The sequence below is a fragment of the Engraulis encrasicolus genome, chromosome 12 (genome assembly GCF_034702125.1).
Source record: "Engraulis encrasicolus isolate BLACKSEA-1 chromosome 12, IST_EnEncr_1.0, whole genome shotgun sequence".
NCBI lineage: Eukaryota > Metazoa > Chordata > Actinopteri > Clupeiformes > Engraulidae > Engraulis > Engraulis encrasicolus.
In genome coordinates, this window is record NC_085868.1 from 2245001 (window position 1) to 2269880 (window position 24880).

At 45.9% G+C, this 24880-nt stretch overlaps 1 protein-coding gene across 2 annotated transcripts in view; it reads right to left on the reverse strand.

The window, feature by feature from the left end:
* LOC134459191 (tyrosine-protein phosphatase non-receptor type 4-like) overlaps positions 1 to 24880 on the reverse strand; it is a 127476-nt gene that overhangs the window by 68972 nt on the left and 33624 nt on the right. For both annotated transcript variants that reach the window (XM_063211478.1, XM_063211477.1), the window contains exons 2-7: positions 21858 to 22012; positions 6950 to 7057; positions 4418 to 4460; positions 4172 to 4250; positions 2988 to 3032; positions 2747 to 2799 (exon numbers count right to left, since the gene is read on the reverse strand). In XM_063211478.1, coding sequence (XP_063067548.1) covers positions 2747 to 2799; positions 2988 to 3032; positions 4172 to 4250; positions 4418 to 4460; positions 6950 to 7057; positions 21858 to 21995 — 466 coding nt within the window. In that variant the 5' untranslated portion in view covers positions 21996 to 22012. The remainder of the gene's footprint in view (positions 1 to 2746; positions 2800 to 2987; positions 3033 to 4171; positions 4251 to 4417; positions 4461 to 6949; positions 7058 to 21857; positions 22013 to 24880) is intronic.

Sequence of the window (24880 nt, forward strand, 5' to 3'; positions counted from 1 at the left end):
TTGGCATTGGTCTTTAAAGAAATGCATCATGAAATGTTTTGTGGAGTTGATTATTTCCATAAAATAGCTTTTTGTATAGGCGGGCTTAATGGGTACAAGGTGGGCTTAAATGGTACACCCCATTGAAATGCATGCAAGTTTGCATGCATGCTTATGAAAAATGCCTTTGAGGGACATAAAAAGTGCTGTACAATCCCAAGTTGTTGCTTTAAAAGGCGTAATGTAATGAACTAACAATAATCAATAAGAAAAAATACATTTCTCTGTTTGGATGAAGAATTTTATGAAGTATATGAAGTAAAAGATGCCGTAATATTTAATTAGGTTTTATGCACTATTTTTTGAGCAAATCTTACATTTTTGGTCTGAAACCATTTATGCCATGTAGGCTCCACTGTTTAAACTCAATTCACACACCTCACAAGGTATTTTGATAGAGAAATAACTATATGAGCTTATTTGGAACACAAGTGGGCTTAAATGGTACCAATGGTACCATTTAAGCCCATTCAGACTTTTCACTTTTCTCGTAAAAAATCTTCATATTGTACTTTGAAATATCCATCAACTCAGTGACAAACATTGAGAAGAGAGGTAAATATTACTATTTAACAAATAATTTCACAAAAAAACAATATGTGAAGATGATTGAAAAATAAAGAAATTTAGATTTTGGTGGGCTTAATGGGTACCCTTACCTTACTCAAACTGATCCATGATACCAAGAGCAATTATGGCAAGAACACAGGACCAAAAAGGAACGAGGGGAAAAAAGCATACCGTCTGGAGGGAAATAGTGTGAGTGTGTGTGTGTCTCTGTGTGTGGCGAGACAGTCATAATCATATCTTTGTGCGTTTGTGTGTGAGTGTGTGTGTCAAAGACGTCCAACATGACACTGTCCTTCAGTGCTAACAGACGCTTTTGCTATTTTTTTGTTTCTACAATTTTTTGAATGCATGAAAGCCAAGCTAAAAAAATAATTTTAAAAAATCTCTTTTTCTTTGCATTTACAGTAAGCAAAAGTGTCCGTTGCACTGAAGGACATGTTGGACCCGTGTGTGTGTGTGTGTGTGTGGGGGGGGATATAGCTACTAGATGTCCAACACGTCTCTGATGGTGTGAAATGTTGGAAGCCTCGCCGATTTCTGCACTCGAAAGAGCACCCACACACAACCACATTGAACCACAACCATAGTGAACGCAGAACAAGCAAAAAAATATACCAATAGACCCCCTGACCCCACTTAAGGCAGCATCGAGGTCCATCCGGACACAAAACACACAGACACACACACACTGCATCGTGTTGCTTGCCTGTCCATAAAGGGCAGAAGGCCTTGAACTGTATCTGAGAGCTCTAAGATGTTACTGTGCGTGTGTGTGTGTGCGTGTGTGTGTGTGTGCGCGCGTGCGTGTGTGTTGTTTACATGATGGACACATTTCAAGGTCTGCTATTTGCCCATAGCACACAACACCCCCACTAGGTGCTGATAAACTAAATGCTGGGAGGAGTGGGAGATCAGGGGAATGCCGTATAGACATTAGGGCTTTGACTTGTGCCCCAAAATCACAGTCGAAGTTCGTTTCTAAATTAAAAATGATATTCGAATATATTCGAATATTTATCCATATTTTTTACCATTAAAATTGCCCCAATTAGACCTGATGTCAAGCTGAAGTTGTTCTTTCCCCCAGTCAATGACTAGTAAAAGGCTATTCCAACCAGAGATCTAATGGCCCATTAACAACATGCATTCAACCAGCCATTATTGTTTAGCGATCGTTCAGCACTTATTAAGAAGACGGTACTTAGAGGTGTGAATGCAGATTAAAACATGGCAAAGCTAGCAGCCATGTCAAACTTGTAGCCCAAGTTAAAATTTGAATTGGATCATATGGGAATCATGAGAATTGAGCACACAGCACCAATATCAACAAATATGTATTTATTTTCTATCACTAATGACGGACATTTAGGTAGTGTGTTTGTAGGTCCAGGTAAGATGACTGCTCTCGTCTAAAAACGAACATTACACAAACTAGCAGTGCGCTAAAAACATGCTAAAAGCATGCTAACAAAATCATCACATGGAGTCTGCCTGATCTGACACCCAGACCAACGAAGCTAATTTGGTCAAAATCCAAAAAACAAGAAGTTATTATCTTACTCTTGGCGTAATCACAGGAACTTGTGGGTTGAATCACATAATTCCAGAAACTCGTCAACAACTCCAGAAAGTAATGTGATGATGCTTTGTTTATTAACTGTAGCCATTCACTTGAATGGAACTCTGCAGCACTCATCTGCTTGTTAATGCGGACTCCGGGGAAGACTGCTGTCGCAAGTGTCCTGCTACGGAACACAGAGAGATGCGCCACGCGCGACTCTCCTCAACACAGCTGTAGTGATTAACCAGCCATGGTTGATGAAATACCCAAAAAAAAACAATACCCATGTCAGATTCGAATATTAATGGCCAATTAATATTCGTTCGAATGTCTCGAATTTTCTTAACATTCGACTTATATTCGAATATCGAATATCGAAGTCAAAGGCTTAATGCATAGACATGGAAAATAGAAAATGCACACAACCGCGCGCGCACACACACGCGCACACACTCACCTTTGACGTGACCAGTAGAGCATAAGTCTGTGTCTGCGTGTATGTCTGTAGAAGAGCCCTGAGCACTTACTCTGTGTGTGCGTGTGTGTGCATGTGTGTGTGCGCGTGTGTGTACTTACATTGCACAGCATAAGAGGCTAGGAGAGTGGCAGTATTGTGTGGACAGGGCAACCTAGGGGAAAAAATGGAAGAGAAACAGCCATGAGATAGAAGACAGACAGTTATTTACAATTATATCCAACTCAACATGCACACACATGGCACAAATACACTTGGACACACAAAAAAGACAAACACAAAAACAGACATGCACACAATAACAGGCACACACACACAAAAACAGGCTTACGCACAACTAACCTTCCAGAGAGGATGTCCTGCTTGATCTGCAAAAAGTACAGGTACCTGTATAAACACACACACACACGCGCGCACACACACGCGCACACACACACACACACACACACACACACGCGCGCGCGCACACACGCACGCACACACACACACGCGCGCACACACACACACGCGCGCACACACACACACGCGCGCACACACACGCACGCACGCACGCACGCACACACGCACACACGCACACACGCACACACGCACACACACACACACACACACACACACACACACACACACACACACACACACACACACACACGCCCCATTAGACAGTGTCACCAGCTGAAACCAACAGGGACGGGAACGTGTGAACAGTAGATATGCATGTGGGCTGTATCAAGTCAAAACAAACTATGCCAAAAACTAGCAGACTTGCAATTCCCCAAATGCCACATCCTAAATAAGGGCAACAGGGGACTCATGGCAGCATGGTGGTAATTTCACAAGTGGACCTCTAATAGCCTGGGAAATACCATGCTGCTTTGCTCAATCGCTCCGATCTGAACGACAAGCATGGAAGTTCGCCCCAAAATGCCAGCCTGAGGTAGGGAGCCAATTCGAGAGCAGGGAGTGGTGGAAAGATGATGACGCGTATTCCTCGACAAACGGATTGTTGAATACAGCTGACACTATTGGCTATGGGCTACGTATACGGCCAATAAAAGGCCATTGGCAACCATAGAACCACTCATCCCCTATGATAAATTCAGTAGGCAGTCTCCAGACCTTATCTCACTTGTGATATGGACTGGTGTGAAGCAGGCATGGACTGTAAGAGCTGAATTGATAAATCACCTATTGGTGGGACGGATGAACTCTGTTGGGTCTCTGCTGAATATGAGCGTCTGATTTTACACAATCGCTAATGTTTGGTCGTGGCATGTACTCTGCTTGTATGTAAGGAGTCACCGTTTGTACCAACCCTGTTTGGTGATTGGGTAGTTGTCTTGGCAACAAGAATAATATCCTCCCAAAAGACCCGGCCTAGACGTGGAGGGAAACGTACATCGACTGGAGTCTTATGGATAGAAAAGTCCAGCCGACGCAGGGGGCTCTGAAGCAACACTATGCAATGCTGTCTTTACTTTTGGTTGCCCTTGAGGTTGGAAGCAGAAGTGTGCCCAATTCAGACTCACCTTGTGTACTCCTCTTGAAGTTTGCTTGGGTCACTCACAAAAAACTTGACCCGGAAATGCAAATTATGCGGAGATCCTCCTGGAGAGACAAAAAAAGAATAGGAGGAAAAAACGCTTGAGCTTGGCCATCGGTGATGTTTATATACATAACATACACTATTAATTATTACATCAATACATTATTCCATATGGCATACAGTATATTAAGCAATACAGAACATTGTATAAAGGCTTGGTGCAACTTACGCTTCAATTGTTTCCTTAAGAGCTTGTTTGGATCCAGCCACCTCTGTAAAACATAAGGTATACAAAAAGACACATTTAATAATAATAATAAGAAGAAGAATAATAATAAAAACATTGATTTATTTTTTTGGTTTGTAAAATGGGAAAATGGTGGTAGGGCAAAGGTTGCACTGTGCAAAAATGTAAAGGAATAAAAGAACAAAAAACACATCAAACCCTTTTTCATTTTGTACAATGGGCTAAGTGTGTAGTGGAGTAGCAGTTGTGTAGTGTGGTTGTTGTTAGGGAGGGACTTCTGCGCCTCTCTCCATATTCATCAAATATTCATGAATACATGGGAAATTCACTGGGGGGGCTGTGTTTTCTGCTGAAGCACTGACGAGACGAGAAGAGCTTTTCTTTTTATCTGGGGATATGAGGAAGCAGATCATAGGAATGAGCTGCCTTCGTTCTGGTGTGTGTGTGTGTGTGTGTGTATGTGTGTGTGTGTGTGTGTGTGTGTGTGTGTGTGTGTGTGTGTGTGTGTGTGTGTGTGTGTGTGTGTGTGTGTGTGTGTGTGTGTGTGTGTGTGTGTGTGTGTGTGTGTGTGTGTGTGTGTGTGTAGTTGCGGTGCCTTTGTCTATTGGCTAAAAAGTTGTGTGTGTATGTGCATACCTGGTGTTTGCGTATGGTACAATGGTACAGGCATTGGGCCTGCTTTTCTGTAAATTGATGGCCATATAAATCAAATACAATTTAATTCAAATTGTGCAGGATTCAGTGCCTCCCGCCGTTTTTTGAGCATTTTGGGGGCTGGAAATCAGACAGATCCTGCAACCCTGCATGTGCGTTATAATATAACCAGGTAGGATAATGCGTGTGTGGTGCCTTCTGCCTGCTTACTAAAGCTGTGCCCATTTGTACTCTGGCCCTGGCAGACATGGAAAGTGCAGCAGCCAGATTAATGAGAGGGGATGAATTATGCAGAGTGTCTGGAAAATGGGGAGAGCGAGAGGGATGGGATGGCGTAAGGTGTTCAAAGGGGATTTAGTCTGTTTGACAGGTTAACTCTGACTAGACACTTTTCAGTGGGTGTGCGTGTGCGCGTGTATGACAGAGAGAGAGAGAGAGAGAGAGAGAGAGAGAGAGAGAGAGAGAGAGAGAGAGAGAGAGAGAGAGAGAGAGAGAGAGAGAGAGAGAGAGAGAGAGAGAGAGAGAGGAGCCACAGCTTTTATTTTGACAGACTCAAAAACGGCAGCGCTTGACCTCTCGTTCAACTCCGCTATTTTTCCCCCAAACACCAAACACGTACTGCTGATACAGAGGATGCTTCACCCAGCCCCCAAAAACCCAGACACAGTCGCACACACACACGCGTACGCACAGACACGCAACGACAAACAGACATGCACGCACATCCACAGTGACAGACTGGCACAAAGACACAGAGATACTTGCACAGTCACACAAAGACAGACACAGAGAAACACACAGAGAAACACACACACGCACACAAGCACACACACATCATGCTTTCTAAATGAGCTGGCAGCATGTTAAATACGACACTCTCTCTTCCGTCTGTCCCTGTTATTTGAATCCCACGCTTCTTCATATCCGAATCATCTCTAAATATGATAGTCCCCTCCCCCCAAGTCAATTCTACTGCACCACATCCTTAAACACGATAGCGTCCTGTCATTTAAATCCCCACAATATTACAAGATGTATTTTAACACGACACTGCTCGCCCTGTTATTTCGAACCCACACACTGACTAAATACGATATTGCTCCTATCAACTTTTACACGCACCTCATTCTAAATATGAATAAAAAAAAGAAGAGTCATTTTTAGTCCGTACTCTAACCAATGGTACTTTAGCGACTGAATATGAACTTATCCAATGACAAACTAAAGCTGTGATTCTATTGGAGGGTGCCAGACCTGTACAGCCAATCCGGCTGGAGAAAGGGGTGCCAGGAGGGAGGGGCAAAGGGACATGAATGGTTGCTGGGGGCAACAACGGAAGGGGTGGTGGGGGGGCGAGATTCCCAGTGCAAAGGGTCATGGGAAAATAGCAGGGTGGAGACGTGAAAGGTGTGGCTGACTTCAAAAGTCCGCCACAGACCAGAAAGCGGGACAGCTCGCTTCCGACATCCAGGGTGCTTCCAAAACCGCTGAGATTTGGCCCACAGCCGTTCACAGACATCCCAATGTTGGGCTGTGTGCACACATCAATTTCATCTTTCAAGGTTATGTTAAATACAGGCAGAGTGCAAGGGAATGTGTGTGGGAATTCCAGGGGTTTATTACCCAACGTCATTGACCCATGTGTGTACGCAATACAATATTCACCTTGCTGTCGGCGGTGTCGTGCACGTGTGTGTGTGTGTGTGTGTGTGTGTGTGTGTGTGTGTGTGTGTGTGTGTGTGTGTGTGTGTGTGTGTGTGTGTGTGTGTGTGTGTGTGTGTGTGTGTGTGTGTGTGGTGTGTGTGTGTGTGTGTGTGTGTGTGTGTGTGTGTGTGTGTGCGCGTGCGTGTGTGTGTTAACCTGGCTGTCGGAGGTGTCGTCGGCCAGCTGCAGGCCAAAGTAGTCTCTCTCCGTGAGCTCCAGCTGCTTGAACACTAGATCCAGCAGCACCTGGCCCTGGTCGTGCTTCTACAGGGGTGGAGAGAAGGATGGAGGGAGGGGGGTGGGTGGAGGAAGAGAGAGGGAGAGAGAAGGGTTAAACACACTTTTACTAAAATCATTAATACATAAATATACAGTACTACAGAACACCAATGATTCAACTTATTAAAACAATGCTTTACGTAAGCTTACAGCATTGAATACAGGCCCTTAAAGGCAAACATTAAAACTGCTTGGGAAGTTGAGAGAGCATTAAAAAACTTGTGTGGTGAGGGTCTAGAGAAGGAGAGAGAGCGAGAGAGAGCGAGAGAGAGAGAGAGAGAGAGAGAGAGAGAGAGAGAGAGAGAGAGAGAGGGAGAGAGAGAGAGAGCGCGAGAGAGAGAGAGAGAGAGAGAGAGAGAGAGAGAGAGAGAGAGAGAGAGAGAGAGAGAAAGTGTGTGTGAGAGTGTGTGAGTGTGAGTGTGAGAGTGTAAGAGAGAGATAAACAGTTGAGCTGGTCTTGTCAGCTGTCCTGGAAACTCCATTATGCCGTAAAAAAGCGTAATATCTGGTTTCAAAACACAACCAGCCACATGCAACAATGCTGGCCCGACCACAAGCAGGCAACCCCACAAAGCAACTGGGACACGGACACACGCTCATAGCAGAGTGTGTGCGTGTGTGTGTGTAGTGGGAGTCATTGGGACGTGGAAAATCAGTTGTTGTACTGTGTGTGTGTGTGTGTGTGTGTGTGTGTGTGTGTGTGTGTGTGTGTGTGTGTGTGTGTGTGTGTGTGTGTGTGTGTGTGTGTGTGTGTGTGTGTGTGTGTGTGTGCGCATGTTTGCAAGCCAATATTGTTGGAGAGGGTAGAGTCACAGTGGCTGAGGTCTGGAGAGGAGAGAGAGAGAGAGAGAGAGAGAGAGAGAGAGAGAGAGAGAGAGAGAGAGAGAGAGAGAGAGAGAGAGAGAGAGAGAGAGAGTAAACAAAGAGGTCAGGCAAAGTGGGGTGGAAAAAGGAGGGATGGGACGAAGGAGGAGAGAAAAAACAGATGGAAAGGGAAGCTAATGAAGAGCAAAAGAAAGGGAAGGACGGAGGATGAAATGACTCAAAGACAAACGGACAACGAGTTAACAACAGACAGGCAGAGAGGAGAAGAGAAGAAAAGAAGAAGAGAAGAGAAGAGAAGAGAAGAGAAGAGAAGAGAAGAGAAGAGAAGAGAAGAGAAGAGAAGAGAAGAGAAGAAAAAAAGAAGAAGAGAAGAGAAGAGAAGAGAAGAGAAGAGAAGAGAAGAGAAGAGAAGAGAAGAGAAGAGAAGAAGAAAAGAAGAAGAGAAGAGAAGAGAAGAGAAGAAGAAAAGAAGAAGAAAAGAAGAAGAGAAGAGAAGAGAAGAGAAGAGAAGAGAAGAGAAGAGAAGAGAAGAGAAGAGAAGAGAAGAGAAGAGAAGAGAAGAGCAAAGAAAGGCAAAAGAGAAAAGGGTACAGAAGAGGATAATAGAAGAGAGAAGAAAAGGAGAGGAGGACAGGCTAAGTGCAGCGAGGAAGAAAAGAGAGAAGTCCAAGAGAGGAGAAGAGGAAGATGGAAAGAGCATGTCTATGGTGCAGCAGAAGAGAAGAGAGAGGGAGGGAGGGTAAGACAGTGGCTTGGCGGTGCAGTCCCAGCTAGCAGTAGCAGTGGGGCCGTGGGGAGGCTAATAGGAAGAGACACAGCAGGGAAAACACAGCCAACCCTCAGGCAGAGGAACACACACACACACACACACACACACACACACACACACACACACACACACACACACCACCCCCTGCTGTCCACCGACAGATGAACGCCGCCACTCCAACACACACACACACACACACACACACACACACACACACACACACACACACACACACACACACACACCACACACACTCTCACATACACACACACACACACACACACACACACACACACACACACACACACACACAAAAGACCTAACTCGCGCACACACACACTCCACTGCACCAGAATACACTGTCCACACACCACTGGGCCAACAGACACTACCTACCGCTGCTTTGCCAACACTGTAATGCTGCACCAAAACAGAGTTAACGCATCACACACACGAACACACGCACACAAACGCGCGGGCACGCACACACGCACACTGATGAATATGAGGGCAAGAAAAGGGGTAAGGGGAAAAGATGGGAGCAGTTAAAATCAATAAAAAGGTGGATATGACATCAAAGATGCACTAAGAAGGAGAAGTGAAGACATCCATCAGCGAATAAGCCTACAGGTATAAAGAGGTGAGCAAAAAAAAAAGAAAGGACACAGGGTGATCATGAGAGAGAGATGAAGGTATGATGGATAAAAGGTCATGTCGGGGGGGGGGGAGAGAGAGAGAGAGAGAGAGAGAGAGAGAGAGAGAGAGAGAGAGAGAGAGAGAGAGAGAGAGGTCTCCAATGAAAGCGATGAAAGGAACAATGTGGACGGAATAGCGGAGGGGTAAGCAGACAGACAAAAAGATGGAAAGATAGAGAAAAGAGACACTTCAGACAATGATGGGGGAGGTGAAATGAGAAAGGGATATGGAGAAAGATGATGGAAGAAGATAAGCGCTAAGAATGGGAAATGAAGGAATGAGTGGAAGAGTGGAAAAAATGATAGATGGATGGATGGAAGAGGATCACAGAGGGATGAAAAAATGAATGAATGAATGAATGAATGAATAAAAGATATCAGGGTACGGGGAAGCTATGGGGGACATGACCAGGAACGGAGGAAGAAAAAAAAAGGGAGCGAAGATGGGATAGGGTGATGGAAGAAGGGGAAGAAAGGAGAGACCGATAATAAACCCCTCCTACACCTCTCTCTTTCTCAGTCTCTCTCTCTCTCCATCACGCACACACGCACACGCACACACCAAAGTAAGCTTTGCCCCAGTCTCCATAGCAACAGGATCTGGTGGCTCCCCTGCTAAAAAGCTGCCATCTCATAGGCCGACTGCTGCACGGGGTGTTACACAGTGGCCACACAGCAGGAGGGATCTGTGTGTGTGTGTGTGTGTGTGTGTGTGCGCGCATAGTACGGCTGTGTATGTGCCTAGTGTGCGAATAAATGTGCAAGTGCGTGTAAGTGTGTGTGTAAGTGTGTGTGTGTGTGTGTGTGTGTGTGTGTGTGTGTGTGTGTGTGTGTGTGTGTGTGTGTGTGTGTGTGTGTGTGTGTGTGTGTGTGTGTGTGTGTGTGTGTGCATAGTACGGCTGTGTATGTGCCTAGATGTATGTGTGCGAATAAATATGCAAGTGTGTGTAAGTGTAAGTGTGTGTGTGCGCGTGTGCCCACATATGTGCACATGCACAGGGTCAGCCATGGACAGCTCCTCGGTCCCCATATGGCTCTTGCCAGTATTAAGCACCTCTGCAACACGGTACTACCCTCTCTGCATCAGGAAACACAAACACTGTAATAAACATGTAACAATGAATGCAAGCCAACGCACACACGCACGCACGCACGCACGCACGCACGCACGCACGCACGCACGCACGCACGCACGCACGGAAGTGTACCAGTCACTGACCTAACCAAAGGCGGGGGGTTAAGTGTTTGGTCTGAAATGACCTATAGATCTTCAGCGGGAGACACGGCTGACACTAATGACTATGAAGAGCTTAAGTAATAGAGCTAAAATACCCCAGTGGTCGGGTTAGACCGCACGCTCACAGTAAACTGATAGTCTGAGAGTCGGGAGAGGTTGATAAAGTGGTAGATGGGAGAGTGATTGATAAAGGGATGGGAGGAGTAGAGAGAGAGAGAGAGAGAGAGAGAGAGAGAGAGAGAGAGAGAGAGAGAGAGAGAGAGAGAGAGAGAGAGAGAGAGAGAGAGAGAGAGGGGCAAGCTGACAGATGGAACTGGAACTGCACGGCATGAGGTGCAAGTTAAAGTCAAAGACAGCACATCATATTGAAGCAATTCATTCAACCGATTCATTATAGAAAGAAGTGATGGAGAGGGAAGCATTACTAAATTCCTTCAGCTGAATATTGAAGTTAAAGTAAACAAACGGGGGAGTCGGATGAAAAAAAGCAAACAAAAAAGGAATATTCAGCAAAATGTGAATTATTCACTTGCATCTAAACATCAACACCATAGTGTGGAGAAATCTGGATTGAGAGCAACAACATACAGCAGGCTACACAGAGTACAGAGACCATGGAGCAAGAGAGCAAAGGAAGTCTAAAAGAGGGAGCTGAAAATTAAGACGGAGCCGCTATCTACAGCGTGTCTGAGTTTAAACGCTAACAGGAATTTCCTGCTGCTAGAGGGAAAATATAGGAAGGCTAATTGGCAGGCTTGTGTGTAGTACTCTCTCACACACACACACACACGCACACACACACACACACACGCTTTGATAGCCAACATTAAAAGGCAGACTACTGTGACCACGCACTGCTCCAGGCTACGCTAACGAGCACATGCTAACCATCTCGACGCAACATCTCGCTCCCGGCCACGCCAACTCAGCACAAAGCTAGCTCACCGTGAACACACTCGTTAAAATTCCCCTCACGCTTCCTGATAGCAAAGGCCTTTCAAATTTTGTAGAATATCCATGGTTTTAAAGTATGCCGAAAAAATCTGAAAGAATTAAGGACTGACTGAGTGACTAAATGAATGAATGAATGAATGAATGAATGAATGGAGTGAATGAATGAATGAATGAATGAGTAAATCAGGGCCGCTGACAGCTCTGGCAAGTCTTATGATGGTTCCCTCTACCCATTGCATACATACAATGGAATGAGAACCCAATTCTAGGCCCCATTTCTTCCTGGGCCCGGGACATTTTTCCTCCTTTGTCCCCCCCCTGTGAGCTTCCTTGGTGCCAATGAAGTTCATTCCCAGAGTCCCAATGAGTCCCGCATGCGCGAGGAGAGTCATACTCTGACTCCACCTCATCTGTCTCTGTCTCTGTCTCTCTCTCCGTTACCTCCTCCTCAGACTTCACCACTCCAACCCCAAAATGCCAAAAATAAATGTGCATTTTTAATCACTGTCAGCACTTTAACATGTTCTCACTTTTTAAGTCATGACTCATGACACAAACTACTCATCTCCTGAGACGACTCCACGAAAGGAGTTTTGTCGACTGAGAATCACATTTCTGTTGAAGCAAAGTCGTCCGCCAATGGCATATGGGCTACCATAACGGTATGATTGCTGGTCATTCAGACAATATTATCTCAATAATATTGTCACAGGAACTATCTCCGACTCTAGACTAGCTTGTCTAGCAATATTCAGGCAGAGGCTTGCGTTGTGGTGCCTTGAGGCTGCTGGAACGGCTTTGTTGGGGGAGACTTCTGCCAGGCAGCCCTGGGACCAAGTCTGGGGGTGTTTGGTGGTCTGGTCTACTATGAAGCAGAGCATGTGAACGGAGCGGAGCGAGGAGCGAGGAGCGAGCGGGGGAGCAGAGCGGGAGAAATATGGTTAGAGCGCCGAGCGGTTATGAATTCAAAGGCGGGAGCGATGATTTCCCCCGCTCCAGTTTGCTCTGATGCGCTCACAAATTAAAATGTTGGATTGTAAAATTTGTAAAAATGACATTTATTTGATTAAGTCTGCTGTTTTCGACATGTTTTTGAACTGGAAAAGAGTTGCAGGCCAACAGTTTTTAATACATACATTTTTTTTACAGCCAGCCACTGACTCTGGCGCTTTCGCGTCATGTGTGCCCTGCAAGGCAAGGTCTGAAGATGGAGTTTGTGAAGTACTATGAAAAGCAAGATGATATGATAGGTCGTATAAATGCAAAATTCAGGTCAAAAAGCTTGAGGAAGCTTGAGCACAAGGAAGAATGTGGCGAGCAACATAGTCGCTGTGAGTAAAGACTCTTTAGCCTGGATATTAGAAAGCATGACGAGGTGGTCCGCAACTCTGTATACACAAGAGGATGGAACAAAACGTGAGCAATCCTCTTTTGCCAGTTCTAGATTACCGGTAAACATTTTGGGGACAGCATTTCTCCAAAGACCTGTGACTTCTCAATAACGCAACAATTTCCCTTAGTCTATTTCTTTGGAGTTTATAGTCAAGTCGCCTAATTCTGCCCGTCCCCCAATTCCGCCCGCCTTATAAGTGATAATAGTTGATTATTTATCCACTGTTTAACTCAGGAAAGGATATCGACATGATACCCCAGGGCCATCCACCTATTTAACTCAACAACTCAGAACAACACAATGAAAGAGATTGTTATTGGTGACTGGAATGCATAACCCCCCCCCCGGCCATGCCCCCATTCCATCCCCCTCCCACCCCTCCTTCAACAATCAGTAATAACTATTGCAATGAGAGACTTTTTTATATCTGAATGTTTAATGTGAAATAATCTATTTATTTATTTTTGTATGTATGCTGCTAGACACCTAAATTTCCTTCGGGATCAATAAATGTTACTCTACTCTACTCTACTATACGGAGTTTGTATGCTTACATTTTGAAACGTGAAGACATTTGAAACCAAGTCAAACGGCCATAAACAGCATTGTAATGAAGGGTGTCCCGTAACAGCAGCATGGTAATTACTTCATTAAATAGAACACGTTGACAGTAGGCTGCTGTCGGACTTTCCAACTGCTATCACTCTTTTTTTAGCCGCCGTACAGAAACATGATTGTTATCAATTATGAATGATTTACTGATATTTTCGTCCAAAACGTTGCCAATGAGATGGCCGTGCACCATATGGGCCAGTCCATGCAAACGAAAGCATAGGCCTACACATGTAGGCGTGCTGTAGTTTAACGTAGACTTCAGATGCACGCAAAATGTGTAGCCTATTAGCATGGCCGAAAATACACAACCATAAAAACTGTGGTTTGCGCCCTGTATGGTCCTTGCATATCCCTCTGGAACCAACAGAAGCCATGTGCTTGTAATTAGACATTTTCCAGGACGACTGACCGACTTTTTAGCCTGCCATGTCTTTGCGGTCTCGTGTCATCCCTTTGCTTGAGAAAGACGAAAGACCGCCTATGCCTAATCGCGGGAGGCACTTCGAGAGGTAGCCTACCCACGCGGGTCTATATTTTGATTCTCTTCCTCCTATTCCGAATTGTCACTTCAAGCAGTCCATAAAACACTCGCAAACGAAAATGATCACCAATCAGCAGTAGATGACAGAGCTGTAGTCCAGTCTGTGCATATACTCTGTTGTAGCCTATGTTTCAATTTTACCACGGAATCACCGAGGCAAGTAGGCTATTGCATATTGTATGATTAAAAGTGGAATAAAATTATCATAAAACATCATAACTATGCTTAACAATAGGCTACAGAGTGGGTTTGAAGTGATCAAAGAGCCTGATTTTTGGAAATGGATTATTATATCATGCAATGGGATGCGAAGTGACATTTTTATTGTAGTTTAGTAAAATAAATTAATAATTAAATAGGTAGGGAACGCGGGGCGAGATGTTACGTTCACAGCTGGGAAACAGTGCGATATAATTTAACAGTTAAATAAGACAAAACACATTAAATCCAGCATGTGTCCCAGGCCCTGGCATAATTATATGAAGGAAAAAAGTCAGAAAATGCCACCTCCTGAAAATTTGAGCGAGCGAGGAGCGATTCGATTTAGCGGCAAGAAATGTATGGTGAGCGTGGAGCGTTTTATGAGCGGAGTGTCCTAGCGAAACTTTGAGCGGGAGAGCGAATGAGCGAACATCCTCCTGAGCGGGGAGCGGGAGTTGAGCCACATGCTCTGCTATGAAGCACAGCAGCACCAGCAACAGTGAAGGGTGAGCAGCACTGGGAGAGCTTTTTATAACCATCCATGCTCCTCCTAACTTGCTTCTCGTAGCGGCACTTCCAGCTGTCTTGCGGCGGGCTAAAAGCATGCGGCGGATGTGCAAATGCAGCCTTTCTGAACCGCCGCCTTTGCATTATTCACACGCAGTCAAGTCTACTGAGGTGGCACGGCAGTGGAGCAGGCAGGCAGGCAGGCAGGCAACACACACTTGCAGATACTCACACACACACACACACAGAGTCAGACAGACATACGCACGTGTACGCGCACACACAGGTACACACGTGCAATCACTTGGACAGTTGCACACAAGTGCCCTCACAAACATCCACAATCACTTGCCGGCGTATAAAGTCACAATCCATCTCGCACACACGCACACACGTATGCAGTGTTTCATTTAAAGTCCCGTCTGGCCTAGTAGTCACTGTTAATGCAAGCGATTCTGATGTTGAGGCCAAAGGTCAGGTCACTAACCACCGAGGCCTAAGGCCAAACATGGGAGGAAGAAAGGGATGAGGAAGAAGAGCAAAACAAAGAAGAGGATAAGAAAGAGAAAGAAGAGCAAAAAAGTGGGCCATAACGAGTCAAGTGTGCCATAACGAATAAGTTACTTAGAATTTGATGGTTGTGGTAAGTATTTGTGAAAAAGGCAACTTTTGTGAAAGGTTAGCATGAATTCTGGAAGGAAACAGCTAAAAACAATATTACACAGTGCACCTTTGACCAACATGACCACTGTGACCACCACAATTGATTGAAGTCCTGCTCGACTCATTCAGCGTGTGTGTAATTGGCCATCAGAAGAAGCACTGATTGCCTGGCTTGCATGTCTGCCTGCCTGCCTGCTGCTTGGGTTAATGCACCAGACATATTGCACTGCGGCACTCCACAGCACAGGGGAAAAGAAAAGAAACATCTGGCATTTGGTTTGTGTACTACATTTTATTAGCGGTTAGGCATTGTTGTGGTCGTCTGCATACGCATGATGGATTGGGTACCAACGTTCTGACTTTACTGTTAAAGCCCTTTACTTTGGGAAGGACAAGGAAAGCATAACATATGCACAATAAAAGCGGCATGGTGTGTTTCTCTTGTCCACGTGGAACTCTTAAATCTCTGACCTCAACGCGTTGGGAGCTCTACTGACCACTGGTGAACTTTACCCACATGCTGTGCTTTTACTGCCTCAGCTTGAAGGTGCCAGAGGCATACAGTTCTCCAGCTGTCTGGCTGTACGAGAGTATGCCCGTCCCCTCCAGATAAAGGAACTTTAAACAAACTGCTCACCATCTTGGACAAAGATGAACACCCACTATACAACGCCATTCTCCAACAGAAGAGTCAGATTCAATGATTTTTGTGTCGACTTTCATCCACTTACATTGTTCAACGAGGGAGGTTATACAATGGGCAATTTTTTGTTTTGTTTAAGTCCATCAAAACCCAGGCCATTACTGTCCCCTGTGTAATCTTTAAAAAAAAAACCACAAAGTCCAGTTCTACTGCTGAGCTCAAATGGGATAAAATTCGTCCAGTATGGGAAAAAATATATATAACGATACATTTTCTTGCCATATGGCAGAGCTTTAGTCCAGTAGACCAACTCAGCTCTGTTGACTGCATTTTACCAAACCAATCAATAGCTCTCATTTTAGCTACCACTCAACACCAGCTAAATGCTTCCATTTTACAAAACCGATTGACCAGTCGAAACCTCCTTTGATTTTATGGTATATGTTTAACCAGTGGAACGCATTGATTGTAATGAGACACTCGTAACCACTGAAATTGCATTGACTAAAATGCGACATATTTTGACCAGTCAAACAGCTTTGTTTTTATCCCAGTTAGTGACACTTAACCTTTCACCCCTGCCAGCCGAGCCAGCACACGCACGCACATCTAGGGAAGAGAACATATCTACAGTGCACAGATGTCTTGATCCCACAAACACTCCTGTGCTGACTTATTTATACACAACACATCCCGCGTTCCCTTTTTGTCCCTCCTAACTTTTGTCCCTGCTGCAATGTGTGTGTGTGTGTGTGTGTGTGTGTGTGTGTGTGTGTGTGTGTGTGTGTGTGTGTGTGTGTGTGTGTGTGTGTGTGTGTGTGTGTGTGTTCTTAGCTGCACTAGAGTGGAGGAGTCGGTTGGAAAGAGATCACACTACCATCCTCTTCCTCTCTTGCTTGCCATCTCTTTTCAAGTCTTGAGCACAACAGGCAAGTGTGTGTGTGTGTGTGTGTGTGTGTGTGTGTGTGTGTGTGTGTGTGTGTGTGTGTGTGTGTGTGTGTGTGTGTGTGTGTGTGTGTGTGTGTGTGTGTGTGTGTGTGTGTGTGTGTGTTGGGGGGGGTGTCATTTCTTTGGTTGGTTGGGGGTGGGGGGCTTCTGTTCTTTAGCTGTTTTTCAACTCTACAGCACAACAGGAAAGTGGAGGAGGGGGAGGAGAAAGATGTATTGGTTCACCAGGTGGATGGCGGGTGGAGAGAGTGCGCTACCATCCTCTCATCTTGTTCTTCACCTCTATTCCTCTAACAGAACGTGGAGGGGGAGGAGAGGGAGTAGGGGGGGTACATCACCTTTCTCTCCTGGTTCGCCATCTCTTTTATTGGTTGAATGGCGGGTGGAGAGAGTGCGCTACCATCCTCTTCTCTTCTCTTGTTCTTCACCTCTATTCCTCTAACAGGAAGTGGAGGGGGAGGAGAGGGAGGAGGGGGGAGCACATCACCTTTCTCTCCTGGTTCACACTATCTGGTTGGGTGGTGGTGGTGGTGGTGGTGGGGGATGATGGTGCTCTACTGCTCTTGTTCTTTTACTTCTTTTTACGCCTACAGCACAAGAGGAAAGAAGAGGGGGAAGAGAAGGAGGGGGGAGTACACGTCTCTCTTCGTTCTCCGTACCTCTTCTTTACCCCTTTCGCTCTTCACCTCTTACTTGCCTTTCCCTTTGCGCAGTAGAGGAAGAAAGTGGAAGAGGAGGGGGGGGTGCTACCTTTCTTTCCCTCTCTCTCTCTCTGTCACTCCATCACATTCCATCTCCCACCTCTACATCAGAAGGGGAAGGAGAGAGGTGGTAGACTCAGGGCAGGTGCAGTACTTTTACCTTCTGCGTCCTCTGTACAAAAGTGGGGGAGGGAGAGAGGGAGGGTGATTGGTTGCTATTAGGGATGGGACTCCGTTTTCAAATACAGGAGGACGCCTGTAGTGTCTCCCTCTTGTCTTTTTTTTCCTCAGTCACTGCCACCCCTCTCGCTCTCTCCATGTTTGCAGCACAGGGGAAAAAGGGGAAAGAAGGTGGAGGATGCTTTACCATTTCACTCACTCTTCTTTCATTCGTTCTTTATGTCCTTTCTTCGTTCACATCTACACAACAAGAGAGGGGAAGTGTGCAACTAACCGTTCTTCTCCTCTTCTCTTTCTCTTTCTCCCTCTCCATCTCTCTCCCTCCTGTCCCGTCATCCCGCATGTCCCTCCATCTTCTACATCTCCAGTGCTGCGTAAAGATCCGTTTCTCATATGTTCGTATCAGCAGGTTGCGCGCATCGCTGCCCTTGTGATGGCCATCCATGCACAAAATGAGCAGCGTACATGTACACAGCCTCTGGTAAATCTGACTGGGATACAAGCCTGCACGGTAGAGTTAACATCGGCTCCAAATTCAATTTTCTGTGCCTTTTCCCCCCTTTGGCCAAACATAGGAACAGGAGAGAATGGTGTGTGTGTGTTCTTCCCTTCTGGTGTTCTTTTTTTTAAATGTACACAGCCTTTAGCAAGGCGGTATAGGAATAGCAGGAGTGCTAATGTTTTCTCCGCTTCTGAGTTTTCCACTTGCCGCCTTTCACCTTTGGCCAAATACAGGAGCAGACAGAAGCAGAAGATGTTTACCACCCCCCACACTACCCACAATGTGTGTGCGCGCACATCTTGTTCCTTTTTCCCAACTGCTGTTCTCTCTCCCGCTCATCTTCGCTCATCCCATCCTGTGCTCTGCAGAGTCGCCATACACAACTGCTGGTGCCATGAACTCACACACAAAAACATCTAAGAACACACTCACAAGGCCAGCTTGTTGAAGACAAACCTGGACTGAGCCAGCTAAAGTTACTGAGATGGATGTGTTGGTGGAGAGCGAGATGGATGGATGTGTCTACGATCTTTGCTGTATAGAACGCAGTGGTAAAGTATGTCAGGTGACTTGAATGCTATGAGCACACACACACACACATCACTCAGACAATGAATGGGTGTAGCAATGTACTAGTGAATCCTTCTCTGCATGATGCTAAAATGTTTGACAATGTTCTACTAAGTGTGCGTATGTTGCCTGAATTCCATGTGGCGTTGGGTCCGCACACACACAGCAGGACGGAGAGGAGAGGAGAGGAAAGGAAAGGAGAGTGTGTACATTAGCAGAGTGGGCATCACAGCAGAGTCATGCACACATCACATACATCTCAGTGTAGATAATATCCATACACATCCCCCAATGAGAAAGCGTGTGTGTGTGTGTGTGTGTGTGTGTGTGTGTGTGTGTGTGTGTGTGTGTGTGTGCGCGCGTGCGAGAGAGAGAGAGTGTGTGAGAAAGAAAGAAGGAAAGAAAGAGAGAAAGAACATGAGTGAGTGTGTGAATATGTGAGTCAATGGCAAATAACTCCTAGCAGTTTATCAGAGTACAAAGACAATGGTTCACGGACTCGCTGCTCTGTGTGAGTAACAATGATATAACTACTGGTATCCCAGGCCACAAGTATGCCACACACACGCACGCACGCACAGACGCACGGACGCACGCACGTCCATCTGAATACCGCTACAGTCACTGTTCCAGCCTTCTGTTTATGGCTTTACGGGATTAGCGTGTTTGTGTGTGGGAGTTTGTAAACCATAAATCTAATCTCACAACGGTGTGTGTGTGTGTGTGCATAAAGGTAGAGCTATACGTGCAGGTCTGCATGTCTAGCTTGAGGGTTATATGTCTTGGTGCGTGCGTGCGTGCGTGCGTGCGTGTGCGTGTGTGTGTGTGTGTGTGTGTGTGTGTGTGTGCGTGTGTGCGCGTGTGTGTGTGTGTGTGTCTGCATTTTATTCCATTTCCATGTGTAAAGGACATAGTGCTGTCCAGCTCTGTCCACCCAACACACAAATGCACACAGTCAAAGGTGTATGTGTGTGTGTGTGTGTGTGTGTGTGTGTGTGTGTGTGTGTGTGTGTGTGTGTGTGTGTGTGTGTGTGTGTGTGTGTGTGTGTGTGTGTGTGTGTTTTTGCTGATGACACGGTTTCTGTGCAGCGCAGTGCTGAGAATCCCGGTTCATGTTAGCACTTGCTTTGAATGTGCCGTATGTGTGCCTCTCTGCATGTGTGCACACCTCTGTGTGTGTGTGTGTGTGTGTGTGTGTGTGTGTGTGTGTGTGTGTGTGTGTGTGTGTGTGTGTGTGTCTCTGCGCACATCAGTAAGAGGAGAGTGCCTGCACTCCTGGTGGGTGCTTGGCGTGCGTGTGTGTGCTTGTTGGGTGTGTAGCCTGGAGAGAGGTGGCTCGCGCTCTGGAATGCTCGGCATCTGAGGAGCAGCAAACAGCCCCGCTGAGACACAAACACAGAGACCCTCCAACCCCCCTTTTCTCTCTCTCACACACACACACACACGCACGCACGCACACATACACACACATGAGAAGTCACAAACACACACGCACGAAGGACAATATTCAGCCATACAAAGAACACATTTAAATACTCGGGAAGAGGACCCACATAAGAAACCCACTCAAGTGTGTGCATGCACGCACGCACACATGTCTTAACACTGGGTGCATCAAAGCAGACGGCGTGTGAACGAGAAAAGCAAAACAGCCAGAAATGTGTTCTTCTGACTCATCAGATAAACAAATGTTAAAACCAGACTGAACACACACACACAGACACAGACACAGACACAGATACACACACGAAAAATGTACCCAGCATACACCACCACCACCACTTCCTTAGTCTGTCTCACACTCATGCGCCTTTTCTGAGTACATTTTACTGAGTGGGAAAACGCATGTCTCTGAAACAAAAGGTCAGACCACAGAAGTCCCCTAATCTTGTAGAGTAGCGAGTGGGCATCTCTGACCGTGTAGCGAGCGGGCATCACTGTGTAAAAGTGCCTTCTTTTGGAAGTGCATGTGCCAAACTAGCAGAAAACACCTCAATAACCAAGCATGCATGCATGCACGCACGCACGCAGGTATGCACAATGTACCACCGAAACCCAACGGTGCCTTTAGGTTTCTGCCATGCAAAGTACAGCAACTACATATTGTGTCAAAATTGGTCCACCTTATGGTCCAAATGTGCCCGGTTTTGGAGATATTGCCATGTCAAATTTGCAGTAACTACAACATCCAACCTGATTCCAAGGATTTGAAGGCATTTCCTCCGCTTCAATGTTCACAATGTTCATTGTGTACTTTGTCTGTGTTCCGTTCCACAGAGAACTTTTCTCCGTTTTAGCATTCTAAAAGCATTATAATGAGGCTTTTTAAATTCTTATTTGGGGCGATAACGTTACGGACACAGATGCGCGTGTGTGCATGTGTGTTTACTTTCACTATACAGTAGAATATTGTGGTAGAAAACATTGCAGAGAGCCTCATGGTCTGACATTGACTTTGACAGTCTGCCCAGTACTGTGTTGTACTGGAATAAAACACTGGCCAACCTGCATGCCCGTATGTACGTGTGCGCTTTTGTTTGTGAGTATATGCATGCAAGACAGTTTATGTGAGTGTAAGTCATGTCTGTGCACTTGTCTGTGTGTGAGTGTGTCAGTCGTATGCGCATGTGCGTGCACGTGTGTGTGTGTGTACATGCGTCTGATGGCGTGTGTGCGTGCATGCATATTTTGCATCTGTGCAGCCGACTCACATTTACTTTGAAGGTCTGCGGACCAGCTCAACATGTGCGTATGTGTGTGTGTGTGTGTGTGTGTGTGTGTGTGTGTGTATGTGTGTATGCGTGCGCGCGCCCGCGTGTGTGTGTGTGTTGAGTTACTCACATTGACTTTGAAGGTCTGCAGACTGTTGTCCAGCAGCAGAAGGTTGCAGACCAGCTCAGCGTGCAGCCCATCCCTGGCCAGCTCCGATGCGCGGACATTGTAGTTTCTGCCAGCGGGCAATCGGAAGCGTGCGCTCATTACTGTGCACACAAGGTCTGTGGAGCGGAGAGAGAGAGAGAGATGGAGATGGAGAGACGGGGGGAGGAGGGAGAGAGGGAAGGAGAGAGAGAATACAGAGAGTGGGGGAGGGAGGGAGAATAGAAATGAAAAAAAGATGGGACAGACAGAGAGGGTGGGGGGGGAGAAAGTAACAGAGAGAAGGAGGGAGAGAAAGAAAGAAGCGGGAGGAAAAAAAAGAGGGATGGAGAGAAACAGCAGGAGATGAGATTAGTGATGGCAGAAGGCGGAAGCATCCTCACACACACACACACGGACTTCACAAACAAAACCAAAACCTGAGAGCGCACACACACTCACACGCACAAGTAGTATGTGTCTAATGTTTGAGGATGTTTATGTAAACGGTGTCTACATGTAACTTACTTCTGTACTAGATGAGAATCACAAAGATCTGACTAAAGCCTCGTTTACACACGTTGCTGCTAGTTACTCGCTACTAGCTCACTAGCCTACTCGCCACTCGATCATGGAACATTCGCTTAACGTTCCCGCAGCTTTAACTGCCAATGCACAAGTGAGAAGTACCGAACTCTGCATTCCAATTGGTTACTCGCTTACACGCCACGCTCAAAATTAAAATATTTTCAACTCGGGATCCGCCCACGTCGCATCGCTTGTGCTCGCCTCCTCATCTCGCTGGAACACAGAGACATTCTATTGACTTAATTCGCTGAGCGAGTAACTAGCAGTGACGTGTGTGAACGAGGCTTAATGCTGAAAACTGATGGAACTGACCTGTCTAATGTGAAAGCAAACATCCCAATGGGACAACTAAGACAGTTCTTGCAGAGTTCATACAGAACCAATTCACTGGCCAAACATACCACATCACACCACACCGCACTGCACAGTGCAGACTGCTGTAGGACCCGATCACAGGGTCCTTCAGGGATAGAGAAAGCGAAAGGGTCCAAAAAGGTCTTGTTGACATGACCATTTCGGCTCTATTACTTAAGCGCTTTACGGTCATTAGTGTCAGCTTGCATCTCTAAAGATCAATAGGTCATTTCAGATCAAATACTTTAACCCATCAGCCATATTAGGTCAGAGTGTGTGTGCATATATGAGTATGAGTATATGCATGCGTGTGCGCGCATGTTTTTTTGTTTTGCTGGGGAGGTACATGTGTGGTAAAGTAATCGCGCATCAGTTGGTCAATTACAGCAAAGTATGTGTGTGTGTCAGACATTCCGTTGTCCGGTAATTACCGGTCATTGGCCAGAAAAAAAATTGAATGTCCGAGAAAAAAAATCTCACTGGTCAAAGTGTCCGTTTGAAATTTATAGTAGCCCAATGCCGTCTTTCTAAAATCTTTTTTTCTCTTCTTGGGCACACACAGTTCTAGCCTGTCTGCTGCCATAATAATAGCAGATTCAGGCCATGGCTCATGTGTTAGCTTTCTATTTCCCTTCGTCTCAGCCATTGTGTAATGCGTTTCACAAGTTCACTGTGACTTCCTCGAGATTGATCCCAATGAGAAGTTCTTTTTTCAGTTTGTTTGTAGCAGTAGTAGTTTATTAGTTTGCTGGTCGGGGGTAACTGTGAGAATACTGGCATTCATTGCAAAAACAGTTGGAAAATGGTAGCTTAAATTCGGATGGGGCGATGCCTGGACATAAGCGCATTTGATGGCTTATGGTGCTATTTTCTGCCGAGATTGTGCGTGTGGTAGCCTAGGCGATCATCTCGAGGGAAAATATCAACGTTTGAACAAGAAGTTATGTTGTGTAGGCTTGTGAATGGCTCCAGCAATAGCACATCAAATGGGATGCTTCAGAGCCGTCTGCTTGCTTGCGCTTCGGATGCCCTATCCCCCCATTCCCCAGCTGAGCTGACATTATATTTAAATTCACTTGTACTGTTCACTTGTTCGCAGTGCGCTTACTGATGAGTTAAATTGGGGAAATTAAATTGTCGCTTTGTAATCGTTGTTTCCCACTACCGGTTTGTTATGTAGGCTATGATAGTGACGATGTGTGACAGAGAGGTGCGCGTGCTGTGTAATCGTGAGCGCATTGAAGAGTTGGTGTCGAAAGTTGTATTGCCGTGGAGTGACTGACAGTCTCCGTGTGCACAGAACGTGTCTGTCTGATCTTATTGCATTTAACAGAGTTGGTAGGGGTGTTTAGTTGTTCATGCACGGTCATGTGCAGGTCATGCAAGTGAGAATAGTGTGAAATAGCATATTTGACCGGCATGTTATTAAAATGTCCGGAAGATGAAAACTCGGTCGGTCATTTGTCCGGCAGATTTTTTTCCTAACGGAAACGTGTGTGTGTGTGGTGGCGTAAAGAGAGGCCACTGGTTCTATGCTAGACCTTGTAGGCTCACACACCCATGCAAAAACTCATCCATGGTCTGTCTTGTAAGAGTGAGAGTTTATTGCGTGGGTGTACATGTGCACAGTCCGAAGATGACAAAGGCACAAGGCGTGTTAGTGTAAGTGAGTGAGATCTGGACTCAGATGACATTGTGTGATTGCTTGCCTGTGCTCCTTTCAAATCAAGCTGTTGATCGATCCACACACACACACACACACACACACACACACACACACACACACACACACACACACACACACACACACACACACACACACACACACACACACACACACACACACACACACACACACACACACACACACACACACACACACACACACACACACACACACACACACACACACACACACACAGTGATGTGACAAAAACAGAGCAAAGAAGAGAAGAAAAAAAAAAAATCGCACTGCAAACAAAAGACCACGGCAGAGTACTTTGAGGCCTATCTGAACACACACGCAAGCACGCACGCACGCACACAAACAGGCAAGTGCATCTGCA